This window comes from Brachionichthys hirsutus, chromosome 11 (genome assembly GCF_040956055.1).
Source record: "Brachionichthys hirsutus isolate HB-005 chromosome 11, CSIRO-AGI_Bhir_v1, whole genome shotgun sequence".
NCBI classification, from domain to species: Eukaryota; Metazoa; Chordata; class Actinopteri; order Lophiiformes; family Brachionichthyidae; genus Brachionichthys; species Brachionichthys hirsutus.
Window position 1 is genome coordinate 5,856,079 of NC_090907.1, and position 16,656 is coordinate 5,872,734.

Sequence of the window (16,656 nt, forward strand, 5' to 3'; positions counted from 1 at the left end):
GGGGGCTGGAAAGCGACTTGAAACAAAAGCGCAGTGTGAGAGTTCGGAGAAGGGGCGTGGCCTTTGCCTCCAGTCGCAGTGTGAGGTTTGGAGAAGGGGCGTGGCCGCTGCCTCCAGTCGCAGTGTGAGTTTGGAGAAGGGGCGTGGCCGCTGCCTCCAGTCGCAGTGTGAGTTTGGAGAAGGGGCGTGGCCGCTGCCTCCAAGCCGCGTTCAGGGCCCCGGTCGGCTGGCGGAGAGTGGGAGACCGCTGCGGAGGGAAGGAGAGAGAGAGGAGGAGGAGGAACTACGGGAAGAAAAAAAGTTAAAGTAAAAAATGGCTTCCTTGTCGCTGGATTCCCCCGAACAATCTGAAAACAGCGCGGAGGAGCCAACGGCAGCGGAGTTAAAAGAAGAGAACGATCCCGTCCAAGTTTCGGAACAATTACTCCAAAGTTTCCAAAAGTCGGCTCTGAGTTTTTCCACTGAGCAAGTCTCCTGTCTCTGCGAGGCCCTCCTGCAAGCGGGCAATGTGGATCGCCTGTGGACGTTTCTGTCCACCATACCGCCTTCGTCCGACCTGCTACGTGGCAACGAGACGCTGCTGAAGGCCCGGGCCCTGGTGGCCTTCCACCGGGAAGAGTTCAAGGAGCTCTACGGCATCCTGGAGAGCTACGCGTTCCACCCGTCGAACCACGGCTTCCTGCAGGACCTGTACCTGAGAGCCCGCTACAAGGAGGCGGAGAGGTCCCGGGGCCGCAGCCTGGGAGCCGTGGACAAGTACCGGCTCAGGAAGAAGTTCCCCCTGCCAAAGACCATCTGGGACGGAGAGGAGACCGTCTACTGCTTCAAAGAGAAGTCCCGCAACGCCCTGAAGGAGTGCTACAAGGGCAACCGGTACCCCACCCCGGACGAGAAGAAGAACCTGGCCAAAGGCACCGGGCTGTCCCTCACGCAGGTCAGCAACTGGTTCAAGAACCGCAGGCAGAGGGACAGGACCCCGTCCGGGACCCACAGCAAAAGGCAAGACCATCAACAACAACAACACACACATCTGTGTATGGGGGGGGGGGGGGGTCTAGCCACTATCTGCTCTTATCTTTCCTTTGTGTTTCATCCAAACTGGACCTTCATGCTAAACACAAAGACATAAAGACCTACGCAGGTACACAATGCACATCAAACAGCCACCCTGCCTACCTGCACCCTCCTACCTGCACCCCCTCCCTACCTGCACCCTCCTACCTGCACCCTCCCTACCTGCACCCTCCTACCTGCACCCTCCTACCTGCACCCTCCTACCTGCACCCTCCTACCTGCTACCTGCACCCTCCTACCTGCACCCCCTCCCTACCTGCACCCCCTCCCTACCTGCACCCTCCTACCTGCACCCTCCTACCTGCACCCTCCTACCTGCACCCCCTCCCTACCTGCACCCTCCTACCTGCACCCTCCCTACCTGCACCCCCCTACCTACCTGCACCCCCCCCTCCTACCTGCACCCTCCCTACCTGCACCCCCCCTCCTACCTGCACCCTCCTACCTGCACCCTCCCTACCTGCACCCCCCTACCTACCTGCACCACCCCACCACCCCCTCCTACCTGCAGCCAGATGAACAAAAGGGGGCAGATTGTTTGACAGCACCAAAGCCACACAGATTCTTTTTCTTTTTTTTTTTTACACCAGGAGCATGTTGCTTTGTTATGAAATGTGAGATCCAAGGCGCCACCGTGGCTCAAGTTTCCACAAACCCTGCACTGCTGTCGAGGGGGCCCTGCAGGGCGAGACTAGAAGGGGGGGTAGGTGGTGGGGGGGGGATTCAACGGTCTAAGGCAGAGAGGAGGTAAAGAAGAGAAAGAAAAAAGAAAAGGCTGTTTCTGCAGGACTGCTTTGGACCGTCTTTAATCCACCTCTAAAAATCTATTTTTGTGAGTCATCAGTTGCACGGAAATATTGAAGGTGTGTCAGAAAAAAAACACCCTAAAGTAGTAGAAGTATTTACTAAGTGCTTAGTTAAATATTTAATTGCTGAAATATGCTGTCAGGCATTGACACTCAATAAGAAGGTCATGAGTTCATATCCAGGAAGCTTTCTGCATGTTCTCCCTGTATCTCCTGGGGTTCCCTGTAGGTCCTCCAGCTTGAGTGTGCAGGTTGATGAGAAGGTCCCGGGGGGGGGGGGGCAGTGAGGTCACAAGAACTAGAGGTAAAGAAGGGAGAGGACTTCAGGTACCTTTAGGGTCAACAGTGCAGAGTGATGGAGAGAATGTGGAAAGGAAGAGAAGAATCGAGTGCAGGCAGGCTGGACCGGGTGGAGGAACGTATGTGCTCTGTGATAGGAGAGTGTCAGCGAGGTCTACAAGACAGTGGTGAGGACAGCCATGATGGACGGCTTAGAGACAGTGTCTCTGAGGAAAAGACAGGAGGCGGAGCTAGAAGTGGAGGAGATGAAGATGCTGAGGTTCTCCTTGGGAGTGACCAGGTTGGATAGAATTAGAAATTAGACAATAAGAGGGACAGTGAAGGTTAGACGTTTTGGAGACAAGGTCAGAGAGGACAGACTTTGATGGTTTGGACATGTCCAGAGGAGAGACGGGGACTATATCGGCAGAAGGATGCTGAGGATGGAACTGCCAGGGAACAGGGCTAGAGGACGACCCAGGAGAAGATACATGGACGTAGTGAGGGAGGACATGAGAGTGGCTGGTGTTGGGAAGGACGATGCAAAGGACAGGGTGAAGTGGAGAAGGTTGATTTGCTGTGGCGACCCCTGGAGGGACAAGCCGAAAGTACAGCAGTAGTCGTAGTTAAAATGTTACCTTGTCAATCTAATCTAGGCTGGATTGGTAATCCCGGCTGCTATTTGTTTCTCATTTCTCAAAGCCGGATGTATTTATTCTTTTCCTCCGTTCCAGCGAGTCTGACGGGAACCACAGCACCGAGGACGAAGCGAGCCCCATGGACGACGCCCCCGACAGGCCGGAGGAGGCCGCCGGCTCCGCCGGCTCCGCGGCGTCCGCCATCATCTCTCTGTCCGCCGTCCCCTGCAGCAACGGAGGGCAGCTCATTCTCAACGGCTCCGGCGGTTTCCTCGCCGCCTCCCAGTCGCTGCTTCTCAACGGGAACCCCCTCATCTCCAGCGCCGGCGCCGGCGTCATAATCAACGGGCTCAACTTGGGCGATTGCCAAACGGTCACCCTGAGTCCCGTCGCGACCAACGCTCCTCTGATGCTGAATGGCGCCCAGGTCACAAGCAAGCCCGGCGTCGGCGCGCCGCTCCGGCGGGAAGCGTCCGTGCCACAGGCGGGGGTTTCCTCCCCGGGGGCCGGGCCAAGCGCCCTTCCAGCGGCTGTCGTTGGCGCTGACGCTAACGCAACGCCGGCGGCGAGCCCTCCGTCCGTCGTTTCTAATCCTTTGCAAACGAAGACAAGCGAAGACGATGCGACAGACTTCATCGGCGTCCCCGTCGCGGACAGCAGAAGCCAGACGGTGTCGTCTTCTTCGTCTTTGTCCCCCCCCTCCCCGAGCGTGCCTCCGCTCGTCTTAGCACAAAACCCCCGACACCAGGAGTCCCTCGCCCTCTCAGCCGCCGTGGCGTCCACGGGCATGGCGTTCTCGTCCTCTGCCCTGTCTCTCGCCGGTCAACAAGGGGGGGACTACGTTGTCTTTGCCCCTGCCGGCTGCCAGTTGAACCCGTGCAGCTCTGCGGTCTCCCCCGGCGGCCCCGCGCCTCAAGTGTTGTCTCTGCCCCAGGTTGTGCCGTCCATCCAGGGCGTTCCCGTTTCCCAGCTGGTCCAGCATTCGTCAGGAGCCCAGGCGTCCCCGTGCCCTCGGCTGGTCCCGCTGGCCCCCCTTACCTCGTCGGCGCCGCGGTTCCAAAACCAGACAATGAACGCGGGCAGCAGACTGATGCATCAGCAGGACGCGTCGACGAGCCTGCCCGAAGGCGCCGCGGCGGCCATCGTCTCCGTCTCGCAGCTGAGCAGCCGGATCCCTCAGCAGGGAGACCATCCGGTCCCACAAGTTATTTCCATCTCTTCCCCGACACAAGTAGTCCCGGGCCCCCGAGCCAAAGGCACCCCTCAGCTGGTCCCCCTCTCCATGCCCCAGCTGGTCCCAGTGTCCCCCGTCCAATCGGCGTCCGCCATCTCTTTCCCCCAAGTGGTGCCTGCCGGTCCGTCTCTCTCCATCCCCTCCGCTGGGGTACCGTTACAGATCCTGACTTCAGCCCCCGCAGCTGGAGGGGTCCCGCAGGGTCCGCTCAGGATCAACCAGTTGAGGCCCGTCCCGAGTGTGGGCCCCCCAGGGGTGCAGCTCCTCAACTCTGGGATCATCCAGCTGCCCTCTGCTCCTCCAGGTAGCTCTGAGATCTGTGGGGGGGGGGGGCAAGAAATTCTCTTTTTACATTTATATAGCAACAGCTGCCCCTCTTGTTTAAATGTTGTCTCTGTGTGCCCCCCCCCCCTAGGTAACCTTCTCCTCGGTGGAGGCCCCTACCTGAGTGTCCAGCAGGGCAAGCTGATTCTCACCATCCCGGCAGGAATCCAGCTGGCCAGTTTACCCCTGAAGCCACTCCCACCAGAGGCTCCACCCATCTCTGTCAATGGCCTCAGCCCCTCTGTCGCCCCCTCCACCCCCCCTGCAGCCACCTCGGAGCCCACCCCCACCCCCACTGGTCTGACGTCTCCCCCGAGCTTCATCAGCTCGTCTCCCCCGTACTGTGCTCTCGACACCGGGACGCCCGCCATCCCCCCCCTTCACATGCTGGACCACGCAGTTGCCCCGGCGACCCTAAATGCCCTCATGCCAGAGAGCATGCTGGCCCTCAGCCCCATGTACAGCGGGGTGATGCCGCCGCCCACCTGGAGCCCCGTGCCCCTCTCCACCTCAGCTAGTCTCACGTTGTTTGACGTCCGTGGCAAGGGGGACCTTTCCGTTGACCCCGCCTTGTTGGGCCTTCCTGGGGGGGAGTCCCTGCTCCTGGGAAGCCCTGCGCTGGGGGGTCCGGACGAGATGGACGGAGAGTGTAAGATTCTCACTCAGCTCCAGTCCGTCCCGGTGGAGGACGAGCTGGGCTTGTAGGCGGTTTTACGTTGCTGCTTGGCAACCGCGAGTCTCCAAAAACTAAAACAAACAAACAAACAAACAAAACGTTTGGCTGCAGAGTCGGAGGTTTTGCTTCTCATTGTCTGCCTCAGACCTAAATATCTCTGACATGATGTTTGTAGGAAACAGGAAGGCCCTCTCACCGGGGCCTGATAACGTCATGGTCTCAGCTGGCACTTTCTGGATCCCTTCTCTGCAGCCAGATGGATGGGCCGGGTTCTACGAGACGTTCCCCTGCTTGTTCTAGCAGTTCTCCTCTGGGCTTTCCTAAGACTCGAGTATCTCAGAGGTTTCCTGAAGTCCGTATGTGCCTTTCCTGATTTATCAGATCCAGACTGAACAGCTAAGTTGAATTATTGCACTTGGCCCCGTTACCAAAGAGGAATACTTCATTTCATGTGTTATGGCTTTGCCGTATTCCCACTGCTATTAGCAGTTCTCTGGATTCCATTCCCGTTTGTAGCTGTACTGTTTGGGGTTTCTTTTCTCTCCCTTTCTTTTTCCGGGAGGAGAAGAACTTCTCCGCGGATCCACCACAGACACTCATCTAGAAATAAGAAATGTTGCCTGTCTGTCCAGACCAGACCTGAGTTTCAGGACATTTATTCCTCTACCGAAACGCCAGCAGTGATTTCTTCTTCAGCAACAGAGCAGCGTTGGGTCGGCTGAACGCAGGATCCTTATGTGATAGTATTTTTTTTTATATATGACTGCAAGTTACTGAATTTAAAACTTTCAGCATTTCAGGAATCTCCAGAAGCTGGATTATTATCATTGTGCGTAGGATTCGGCCCCTCTGTTAGTGGAAATGACACCGGAAACTGAAACTCTATGCAAAGCCTATTCCGTTCCTTGTGGGGGGGGGGCTCCGTTGAAAAGCCGAATATACCTGGGGAATAAGAGAAGCATAGCAATGTGAGCTTGTCCACCCAGTGTGACTCTCTGATGACAATAAGTGCCTTATTTTTAAAGCGTGCAGGTTTTATATAGAATAGACCCGTCGACTTGTTTTAAAGTTCTAAAAATCCTCCGTACCGGATTCGTGTATTCTGAATACCTACGTTACTGCGTTTCACAGTTGTCTCTCTTCTTTTTGTACATTTTGCACCTTTTCATTCACACAATGTTTACACCGCTCTGCCGTGTTGTCATGACGGCGGCTGGATTCGTGCTCTCCTGACATTTCCCCCCCCCCCCCCCCCCTCTTAACTGGCTTCTAAGAATTCCCGCTCGACAGAGGGAACATGTTTATATTTTAGTGACCAGATCTCACATGAATTTTGTTTTTTTTAATGCCCTTCCTCATTATATTTTCCCGCTGTCATTACGCAGGTGGCAGACAAACGTTTGGCCACGAATGGTACACGAGAAAACACTTCAGTGTCACAAAGTTAAAAATAATGGTGTTTTGTTTTGTGTGTGTGTTGTTGTTTTTTTTTATAGCTATGTTGGTTGTCTTTGTACATTTAATCTATTTAAAGCATGTATCAATCAGTTTCTCATTTTAAATGAAAGACGAGGCGAGTCCTTGAGGGGGAAAATGCAAAATAGGAAATTGTGTTCATTTTGACTTGAACTGAGGATTTACAATCTTACGCTGGAGGTATTAAATCTACGTCATCGTTTTTGGAATGCAGAAGGTCACCGCGTTGATCAAGTGTCTTTTTTGGAAGGTCACACGGTAGATCGAACTTTATTGAGCATTTAAATTAGATTAGGATAAAGGGAAACGTCCTATGTAAAAGTCTGAAGCCAGCGTTTGTTTGAATGAGCCATTTCTTACCAAAGCGTGGAGCCTTTAAAGCCTCTGGGCTTTTGCACATCGTAGCCTGGGAAAGGTTTTTACTCTAAATGACAGACGGCAGGTCTGACTCCTGACGTCACCAAAGTTGTTGTCGTGGTTGTGAGAGAGGGGGGGGGGGGGGTGCTTTATATTCAAATGCATTCTATTTTTTATATTACATAAAGATGAAATAAACCACATTTACATAAAGGCTTGGCTCCTCCTCCTCCTCTGACTTCTCTCCATGCATCATCAGTTATCATCAGACCGGAAACCCCCTCTGGCTAAAGTCCGTTTTCAGATGGTCTTCACAGCAGAGCAGGTGGCTTGTGTGCACGAGGTCCTCCTCCAGAGTGGCCACATAGGTCACCTTGCAGGCATCCTACGCACTCGTCCTCCTCTTCATCGTGGAGAGCGTGCTGAGGGCTGAAGCTGCAGCTTCTGTGATCTCTACGCCCTGCTGGAGGGCTTCCCCTTCTCGCCCCGCAGCCGCTCTGGCTCAGAGCCCACTACATGGGGGGGGGGGGGGCAGAGGGGCCGACCCCTGGGAGCTGTGGGGAGTAAGTTTCCTCTGCCAAACATCATCTAAAGGTGGTTATCTTATTCTAAGAGCGCTTAATGGTTTTAAAGTTAAGTTCTGTTTGTCAGTTGCCAAATCTAGCAAAGCCAATAAATAAATAAAAAATCATGGGGGGGGGGGGTATAAAAAAAAAAGAATTTATACAGTATTTGTATATCTTAGCATTTCAACAGCATCCTTCATATATTCAACTCCAATAACAGGAAAGGTCACGCCGTATTCTCCAAAACGCACATGAAATTCTGAGCGAGGCTGAATTTGAAAAACCATTTGAACTTTATTGCAGACGTTTCAGTTCACTGTTCGCATGGTGTAAAATAACATTTGCTGGATTTTCACTTGATCAACATCATCGCATTCATGTGAAAATGTGCAATTTAGCCAAACATTAGAGGCAGAAACAATATCAGCAGCTTGAATGGCTCAGAAGACCCTCGCCCGAATGTGAACGAGCACGTTCACCGTCGTCACTGCGGGAGAGCGTTCACAGAAACTCGCCTCACGAAGCCTGCCTTTAAACAGATATAAATGGCACCGCTTTCATTTCACAGGAATGGAGGAAAAAATTAAAGCAATAAAACAGACTTTTCCAGAGTTCCCAGAGCAACATTAAGTCCCTGTCGCATTCCCAGTTCCTCAGGCTGGGATCTCCAAATCATTCCACCAAGTATGGAGCGAATGAATAATGCACAATGTAAAGCGTCTGAGTGTCCAGAAAAGCGCTTTATAAGACCAATGCATTATTATCATTATTATAATTTCTTCTTTTGTGCTTTCCATGCTAGCCGTGTAGCGTTTACTTGTTATCTGTGCGACACACGAAACGTTCAGAAGCCCAGATATTCTGCCAGAAACACAGCCAGGATCTTGGTCAGGTTCAAAACGGTTGGACGGTGCATGTTCTCCTCCGTGTCCTCCAGTGTGTGCCAGAACCGCGGGAATGGCGTGGTGATGACATGCAGCACGGGAACGCCTATTACACAAGAGAAGGGTCAAGCGTGAGGGGAAGAGGAGGACCGTGAGGACGAGCGATGTCGTGTTTAGAATGTCACTCACCTCTGTGAAGGAAGGGGATGTGGTCGTCCTGGACGGGTCCGAGGTAGACGTCCTTCCTAAAATACGTCCGCTCCGAGGGGTGAGACGTCAGAAGACCCTGCCGGTGGAGTCTCTTCTCTTAGAGTGTGGGGGGGTGAAGGGGCCGAGTTAAGGCGTGCATTTTTAGATACGCATGCAAAAATTCACACGCAGCGCTTACCTGCGGCGATCAGACGGTCGAACCAGCGTGCCGTGTTATCAAAATGATTTGCAATCAGCGGATCGGGACCGCCAAGGAGGTCCAGCAGCACAAAGAGGTCCTGGAAAACCAGTTAAAACAAAGACCAGTGGATACTGGATACATTTGAGTTCCAATTCAACCACAGCTCATCTTGACTAAGACGTAAAAACGTAGAAAGCGTTTTGATGTTGCATGATAAGCGCGTTTACGGCTCCAAGTAATACTGTGCAGTTAAATTAGAATAAATAAAGACGCGATGTGGTTCGACAGTTGGATCAGGATCTGTCAACAATCATGAGTGCCGGCGGCGTTTCTGCAGAAAGTCAAGTTTCCTTACCACGGCATTAAGCACGGTGGAGTGCGCCGAGCCGGGGGGGTGAGGCGTGTCAGCCATGCGCTCGGCCAGGTGACGGGAGCCGTACAGCGAGTCCGTGGCAGTCCACTCTTCAAACGACTCCTCCCCGTCGAAAAACACCAGCTGGAGAGACACTGGCAGTTTCTGGAGGGCAAAATGAGAACGTGCGTCACGGCGGCTGAGACCGATTAGACTCTTGTGCAGCGTAACATGAATCACATCTTCTGGAGGGATTCTGCTAATGAAATGACGACCGGAAGCAGGTCAGCTATTCCTGTCCTGTCCTGTCCTGTCCTGTCCTGTGGGCACAGAGGCAAAGGAGGGACGCCTGAAAAACCAAACTGTGCAGAAAGAAGCATGCTTCCAACTCATCCGTGAAGGAGCTACAAGCGCTCAGATAAGGTGTGCTTCAGTAGAAAACAATAAGTTCCTGCATGAAAATGTTCACGACAAGGTCTGTGGGGTGTCGTAAAAGCACCGGGTCACGGTTTCCCAAGTTTTTACAGATGCAAAATACCATTTGTTGAAGATATCCTGAGAGCTGACCAAAACTCTAACATTCTCTAACATTCTATCTAATAAATATATTCATCATCATCATCATCATCATCAAACAATCTAGCTGAAATTGCAGGAAAAAGATGCGTCTTGAATTCCCTTCAAGTGAAAACACACTCGCCTGCTGCTTGAATGACCTAAGCTGAGAATCCAGGGAGGATGCGAGCTCCAGGATCATAGCACAGGGCACTGCCGAGTCACTGGCCCCCAGGAACGCCCTCGCTTGGGCCTGGGGTCGGGGGCCTGGAGGCAGAGCCTTGGAGTCATAGTGGCAGGCCAGGAGCAGCCTGCGAGGGGCCGAAGGGTCCAGAGTGGCAACGATGTTGGTGAAGGTGACCCGGCCACGAGGGGTGGAAGAGTGGAAGGAGTCTTCGTCTACGGCCCAGCCAGCAGACAGCGCAGACAGGGAGGAGGTGATGTGCTGAAGCAGAAAAACGAGGGCCTGTTGAGTGTGACGTTTCAGAAGAATGTTTAAACGGTGTGGAAGACAGCTCCAGACCTGCCGCACCGCCCGGCTGCCCGGTGTCCCAGGGAGCCGCTGGATTAGGAGGGGCCTCAGGTAAGTCTCCCACAGACGAGCGCCGTCCACCTGAGAGGCCAGACGGTGGATCTGGGCTGGAGAGCACTTACTGGGTTTGTGGGACAGCTGAGGACGTAAGAGAGGATTCATTAATAATAAGCAAGATAAAATATACCGGAATGTCCCACACGGTTAATCTGCAACGGCAGCGCGGAAAACTCCCGGTGGAGGAGAGGCGACTTTAGTCGGACAGGGTCGCCAAAAAGCCCTGAAAAGTCACTCCACTGAATCTCTGATTCACGCATTTGTTAATGTTTAACTACTGTGTTTACTTAAAAACTCTTTAAAAAATGTGTTTAGCAACAAAGCAATTGGAAATGCTGAAGGACTTAATGCAGCATATAAAAGCAATATAACTCAACAAAATGTAGGTTTGAATTGACAAAGTTAAACTATATATATATATATATATTAGAACCCAGCCTGTAATCAGACCAAGTCATGATGAAATATATTCTGGTCGTCGGTTTGTAATGACCTCAGTGATTCCTGTATTTCAGGTTTGAGTCCAGTGTGGCTCTTAACTTTACAATCGCAGCTCAGCACGGACTTTAAACATTTGTTCTTCACCAAAAAAAAAAAAGAATTTCAATTTCATCTTTGTTAAAATCATCTCACGGGTTTGTTGTGAGGCTCTCTTCCATTAAAACTCTCTGGTGACGTCATCTGCACAATTCTAACACACTTTGTTGTTGTTTTCCATCACCAGTTAGTTCAGCATTTATTAAATAATAATAATAACAATAATAAAGGACTGACAGCCGTGTGTTTGTTTTCTCACCCTGTCTTTGGTCAGGTTTATGACAGCCACGTGGTCCACCTGTCCATCGGTGGTCTCGTTTGACAGGTAGACTCCCAGAAGCACCGCCAGCACCAGAACCGCCAGCAGGCCGAGCAGCAGCGCCCGGGACCGGGACATCCGGACCCGGTCGCCGCCGTGGCTCTGCTGCAGAGGCTTGTACCTCCGACTGGACCGGGACATGATGACTCCAGAGACGCGCGTCTCTCCAACAGCTACGTGTCCCTCCTAACGGAGGAGGGGAATCCTCACAGGAAGTGGAGGGACGCCGGTTCTGTCCAGAATGCAGGCTGGTCCGCTCCCCGAAGTTAACACATCTTTGCATTTCATAGTCAAGCTGCGCGGTTCGTTGAAGACAAATATGGCGTTAGGATTGATTTAATTAAATGAGTGCAGTACGATATTATAATTTATGCATAAACTCTAGCATCTGCAGATTAGCGTGCAACACTTCGACTTCAGATAAACTCATTTGATGTCCTCATGAGACACTCCGGATGTCGCTAACTTTTCATGAGTTTTCTGCTGCAGTAATTTTGTCCAAAAGACATTTCTCCTTTCGTGACATTTTAGCTGCTTCCTGGTGTGAGGCTTCTTCTTCTTCTTGTTGTTGCTGTCGTCGGAATAGTGAACTTTAAGGGTGCAATACTGCCACATAGCGGTCTGGAGTAAACATTTTAGCTGCTTCCTGTTGTGAGGCTTCTTGTTGTTGTTGTTGTTGTCGTCGCAATAGTGAACTTTAAGGGTGCAATGCTGCCACCTAGCGGTCTGGAGTAAACATTTTAGCTGCTTCCTGGTGTGGGGCTTCTTCCTCCTCTTGTTGTTGTTGTCGTCGTCGCAATAGTGAACTTTAAGGGTGCAATGCTTCCACCTAGCGGTCTGGAGTAAACATTTTAGCTGCTTCCTGTTGTGAGGCTTCTTGTTGTTGTTGTTGTTGTTGTCGCAATAGTGAACTTGAAGGGTGTAATGCTGCCAGCTAGCGGTCTGGAGTAAACATAAATTGTTTTATGTGTTAGGTTCGGGTTCTGAAAACGGCAAAAACGCCTGAACTGAATGAGGTGTATATTAATAATAAATAATACCATAATTTTCAGCGCTCCTCTACACTTGTTCCACTGTTCGTCTCTTCTTCATCTTATCCTTTTCGTACAATACAACATGTCTTGATAACACACAACATGTTTATCACATTACTTTTTGTACAAAAACTGCAGGAGTCTAATTATTTTGTAATTAAACGTTTCATCTTTATGGATAAAAATGCAAAGGAAAGCTTCAAATAATACACACACAGTTATAGTTTTTACTTTTTGTTTTATGGCATTTATGGACATGTAATGTTTGAAATTTAGCATATTCAGATTTTTATTATGCAAATGCAAGAAATGCAGGAGAGCAGTCAATAAACTTTTTTCATAAAAGGGTTGCGTAGTTTTTTTTCTACAGTTTGCTCACACCTCCAAAAAATATGAAAAGCTGAAAAGATAAAAGAAAAACAATTGGATGGATATTTCAAATAGATTCACCAGCTTCTCTGACCCATTTCTGTTTTAGAAAATACTCGATGTGAAGAAAGGATGGTGACTGTAATAAAGCAAAATCAGTAGGTACACACATTTCCGTGTCTTGTGAGTCATAATTACTAAATCCTGCATCACATTTAAACAAAACTTGTTCCGAAACCTACTTCTCTGTCCCGCCACATTTTCGTTCGGGAAAATAACCGGAACAGGAAGTTGACACTTTAAATGGATATGATTCGCCCCCAGACAGGAAGTCCCGTATTTTCTGGCACCTGATTGGCCAAACCCCCCTGTCCCAGCCCCCTCGTGCGTCAGGAACTCCTTCCGTACAAATTGGGGGTTCGCGGTATTTCGAGGAGTTCGCGCTTTCTCGAGGGAGATTATTTCCGGCCACACATTCAGACACGGAGAAGAAGACGAACTTGGGCAGCTGCTGTTCTCTCTGAAGACGAGAAACTCCGCACGTTGAGAGCATGCATGTGATAAAGCGAGGTGAGCGCTTCCGTTAGCTTCCGTTAGCTTCCGTCGTCGCTAGTTGCATGAAATGAAACGACTTCCCCGGTCGGACTTCTCCGGTTCGAGTCGGTGACGCGTCGTGAAGCGGCTGATGTTAGCTAGCTAGCAGTACTGTGCAGCAGGTTGGTTTATGATGCTAATTATGTGTTTTTCAAAAAGCACGTAATTTTAAATGTTCCATGTTGTTTTGCTCCTTGGAAATACAAAAGAAGGGTGGCTAAAAAAAACCACGCCATAAGTCTTTGTTGTGATTGGCGCCAAAAGGATGACGTCACGTACGTCTTCTTTGAACGGCAGCGCGATTTTGCAAATAAACTTTGACATCTTATCTTAAAAATAGAAGAGTGGATGTTAAAACGATGCGTCGTTAGCACTGAACGTGGTTTCAATAAAACACTTAATAAAATAAATAAAACAACCCAGCCTTTGAAGGATTGTGACGTCACACACTCCTGTCGTTATTCAGTTGCTGGTGGCTTCAGAGTAAATTTGCAGTTCTGAGTAATAGATTACTCCGCCTCCTCGGCAAGCGTCTCCAGGGATGGTAAGGGTTAACGTGCCTGGAAGGCGTGGCTTCATTTAAAACATTTGCATTTTACAGATGGCCGCCAGGAGCGCGTCATGTTCGATAAGATCACCTCTCGCATCCAGAAGCTGTGCTACGGCCTGAACTCCGACTTCGTGGACCCCGCCCAGATCACCATGAAGGTGATCCAAGGTCTGTACAACGGCGTCACCACCGTGGAGCTCGACACGCTGGCGGCAGAGATCGCCGCCACGCTCACCACCAAGCACCCCGACTACGCCATCCTCGCCGCTCGCATCGCCGTCTCCAACCTGCACAAGGAGACCAAGAAGGTGTTCGGCGAGGTGATGGAGGACCTGTACGCCTATGTGAACCCCTTGAACAAACGCCACTCCCCCATGATCTCCAAGGAGACGCTCGACATCGTCCTCCAGAACAAAGACCGCCTCAACTCGGCCATCATATACGACCGGGACTTCTCCTACAACTTCTTCGGGTTCAAGACCCTGGAGCGGTCCTACCTGCTGAAGATCAACGGCAAGGTGGCGGAGCGGCCGCAGCACATGCTCATGAGGGTGTCCGTCGGCATCCACCGGTCGGATATCGGCGCGGCCATCGAGACCTACAACCTGCTGTCGGAGAAGTGGTTCACCCACGCCTCGCCGACGCTCTTCAACGCGGGCACCAACAGGCCGCAGCTGTCCAGCTGCTTCCTGCTCGCCATGAAGGACGACAGCATCGACGGCATCTACGACACGCTGAAGCACTGCGCGCTCATCTCCAAGTCGGCCGGCGGGATCGGCGTGGCGGTCAGCTGCATCAGGTCGACGGGGAGCTACATCGCCGGCACCAACGGCAACTCCAACGGGCTCGTCCCGATGCTGAGGGTCTACAACAACACGGCGCGCTACGTGGACCAGGGCGGGAACAAGCGGCCCGGGGCCTTCGCCATGTACCTGGAGCCCTGGCACTTTGACGTGTTTGACTTCCTGGAGCTGAAGAAGAACACGGGGAAGGAAGAGCAGCGGGCCCGGGACCTTTTCTACGCCCTGTGGATCCCGGACCTGTTCATGAAGAGGGTCGAGGGCAACCAGGACTGGTCTCTGATGTGTCCCAACGAGTGTCCCGGGCTGGACGAGTGCTGGGGGGAGGAGTTTGAGAAGCTGTACGCGGCGTATGAGAAGGAAGGGCGGGTCAAGCGGGTGGTGAAGGCTCAGCAGCTGTGGCACGCCATTATCGAGTCCCAGACGGAGACGGGCACGCCGTACATGCTGTACAAAGACGCCTGCAACAAGAAGAGCAACCAGCAGAACCTGGGCACCATCAAAAGCAGCAACCTGTGCACGGAGATCGTGCAATACACCAGCGGCGACGAGGTGGCCGTGTGCAACCTGGCCTCCATCGCGCTCAACATGTACGTCACCCCGGAGCGGACGTTCGACTTCAAAAGGCTCGCGCACGTCACCAAGGTGATCGTGAAAAACTTGAACAAGATCATCGACATTAATTACTATCCAGTGCCCGAAGCCGAGAGGTCCAACAAGCAGCACCGGCCGATTGGGATCGGCGTCCAAGGTTTGGCGGACGCGTTCATCCTCATGCGTTTCCCCTTCGAGAGCCCCGAGGCGCAGCTGCTGAACTCCCAGATCTTCGAGAGCATCTACTACGCCGCCCTGGAGGCCAGCTGCGAGCTGGCGGCCGAGCTCGGCCCCTACGAGACCTACGAGGGCTCCCCGGTCAGCAAGGGGGTCCTCCAGTACGACATGTGGGGGAAGACCCCCACCGAGCTGTGGGACTGGAAGCTGCTGAAGGAGAAGATCGCGCAGCACGGCGTGAGGAACAGCCTGCTGCTGGCGCCGATGCCCACGGCCTCCACCGCCCAGATCCTGGGCAACAACGAGTCCATCGAGGCGTACACCAGCAACATCTACACCCGCCGGGTCCTCTCCGGGGAGTTCCAGGTCGTCAACCCGCACCTGCTCAAGGACCTGACGGAGAGGGGGCTGTGGGACGAAGGCATGAAGAACCAGCTGATCGCTCACAACGGATCCGTCCAGGTGAGCAGAATGAAGCTCGGAGCGCCGCGGCGAGCCATCGGAGGTCGCTCTTCTCCTTTTTAAAAAAAAAAAAACGTTTTTAATGTTTCGTAACTCGATTCGAACAGAACATCGACGAGATTCCCGCCGACCTGAAGCAGCTGTATAAAACCGTGTGGGAAATCTCCCAGAAGACCGTCATCAAGATGGCCGCCGACCGCGGCGCCTTCATCGACCAGAGCCAGTCGATGAACATCCACATCGCGGAGCCCAACTACGGGAAGCTGACCAGCATGCACTTCTACGGCTGGAAACAAGTGAGGCGGGAGGGACGGCGAACGGACTAACGGACCCTAAAATGCGTTAACGTCGCGTCTTCTCTCCGCAGGGCCTGAAGACGGGGATGTACTACCTGAGGACGAAGCCCGCCGCCAACCCCATCCAGTTCACGCTGAACAAGGAGAAGCTGAAGGAGGCGCAGGGCCCGGCCCCGGCCCCGGAGGAGGCGGTCAAAGAACGGAACATGGCTGCCATGGTGTGTTCTCTGCAGAACCGCGACGAGTGCCTCATGTGTGGATCTTAATCTGTCCCCCCCCCTTGAAGCACTTGGGGAGCGTAATATAATGTAAAGAGTTGAACACGATGTGTTTTATGTTTAATGGAAAATAAGATTTAAATGTTTGAGGATGAAACTTCGGGGAAGGTTTGTCTGCTCGCTGCTGCAGGAAACGAACCTCACGGGTCTCAGGATCCCAGCCGGGCGGGACGCTGGTTCGTTAACGGGGCTTTAAAGAACAAACCAAGTAAAACCTGCATTTTAAGTGACTTTAGTTTACAATAAAACTTCTGATATCCTTCGTTAAAACAGGCTCTGAGTTTTAGCTGGGTGAGTTCCTGTTTGGTTATGAATAAAGTGCCATTAAGCTGAAGGCTTCACCCTGAACGGTACAATGAATTCAATACTTTGACATCCCCTTTAGTAGTACAGGCCGAACGCCGGTCTGTGTCCTCCTGTCCTTTGGGAAGCCTGGAGTGGAGAC

General features: G+C 52.2%; 3 protein-coding genes across 3 annotated transcripts; 2 read left to right on the forward strand and 1 right to left on the reverse strand.

Annotated features, from left to right (window-relative positions):
• The first annotated feature begins 313 nt into the window (after window positions 1-313).
• six5 (SIX homeobox 5) lies at window positions 314-5,060 on the forward strand. The gene is made up of 3 exons (XM_068745158.1): window positions 314-999; window positions 2,894-4,335; window positions 4,447-5,060. The coding sequence occupies exons 1-3, from the start codon at window positions 314-316 to the stop codon at window positions 5,058-5,060; spliced, it is 2,742 nt and encodes a 913-aa protein (XP_068601259.1).
• Window positions 5,061-7,728: 2,668 nt separating this feature from the next.
• On the reverse strand, window positions 7,729-11,198 carry qpctla (glutaminyl-peptide cyclotransferase-like a). The gene is made up of 7 exons (XM_068745531.1): window positions 10,998-11,198; window positions 10,136-10,282; window positions 9,758-10,057; window positions 9,061-9,222; window positions 8,703-8,802; window positions 8,504-8,620; window positions 7,729-8,420 (listed from the first exon to the last, which is right to left on the reverse strand). The coding sequence occupies exons 1-7, from the start codon at window positions 11,196-11,198 to the stop codon at window positions 8,275-8,277; spliced, it is 1,173 nt and encodes a 390-aa protein (XP_068601632.1). The 3' UTR covers window positions 7,729-8,274.
• Window positions 11,199-13,011: 1,813 nt separating this feature from the next.
• Window positions 13,012-16,529, forward strand: LOC137901383 (ribonucleoside-diphosphate reductase large subunit). Its single transcript, XM_068745407.1, has 4 exons — window positions 13,012-13,030; window positions 13,656-15,637; window positions 15,745-15,933; window positions 16,005-16,529. The coding sequence occupies exons 1-4, from the start codon at window positions 13,012-13,014 to the stop codon at window positions 16,197-16,199; spliced, it is 2,385 nt and encodes a 794-aa protein (XP_068601508.1). The 3' UTR covers window positions 16,200-16,529.
• Window positions 16,530-16,656: the final 127 nt, after the last annotated feature.

Coding starts and splice junctions, on each gene's coding strand:
- six5 (XM_068745158.1), top strand. CDS start 314: ATGGCTTCCTTGTCGCTGGATTCCCCCGAACAATCTGAAAACAGCGCG. Junction 1,000..2,893: donor TCCGGGACCCACAGCAAAAG/GCAAGACCATCA, acceptor CCTCCGTTCCAG/CGAGTCTGACGGGAACCACA. Junction 4,336..4,446: donor GCTGCCCTCTGCTCCTCCAG/GTAGCTCTGAGA, acceptor CCCCCCCCCTAG/GTAACCTTCTCCTCGGTGGA.
- qpctla (XM_068745531.1), bottom strand. CDS start 11,198: ATGTCCCGGTCCAGTCGGAGGTACAAGCCTCTGCAGCAGAGCCACGGC. Junction 10,283..10,997: donor TAAACCTGACCAAAGACAGG/GTGAGAAAACAA, acceptor TTACGTCCTCAG/CTGTCCCACAAACCCAGTAA. Junction 10,058..10,135: donor GCAGCCGGGCGGTGCGGCAG/GTCTGGAGCTGT, acceptor TTTCTGCTTCAG/CACATCACCTCCTCCCTGTC.
- LOC137901383 (XM_068745407.1), top strand. Junction 15,638..15,744: donor CTCACAACGGATCCGTCCAG/GTGAGCAGAATG, acceptor CGATTCGAACAG/AACATCGACGAGATTCCCGC. Junction 15,934..16,004: donor ACTTCTACGGCTGGAAACAA/GTGAGGCGGGAG, acceptor TTCTCTCCGCAG/GGCCTGAAGACGGGGATGTA.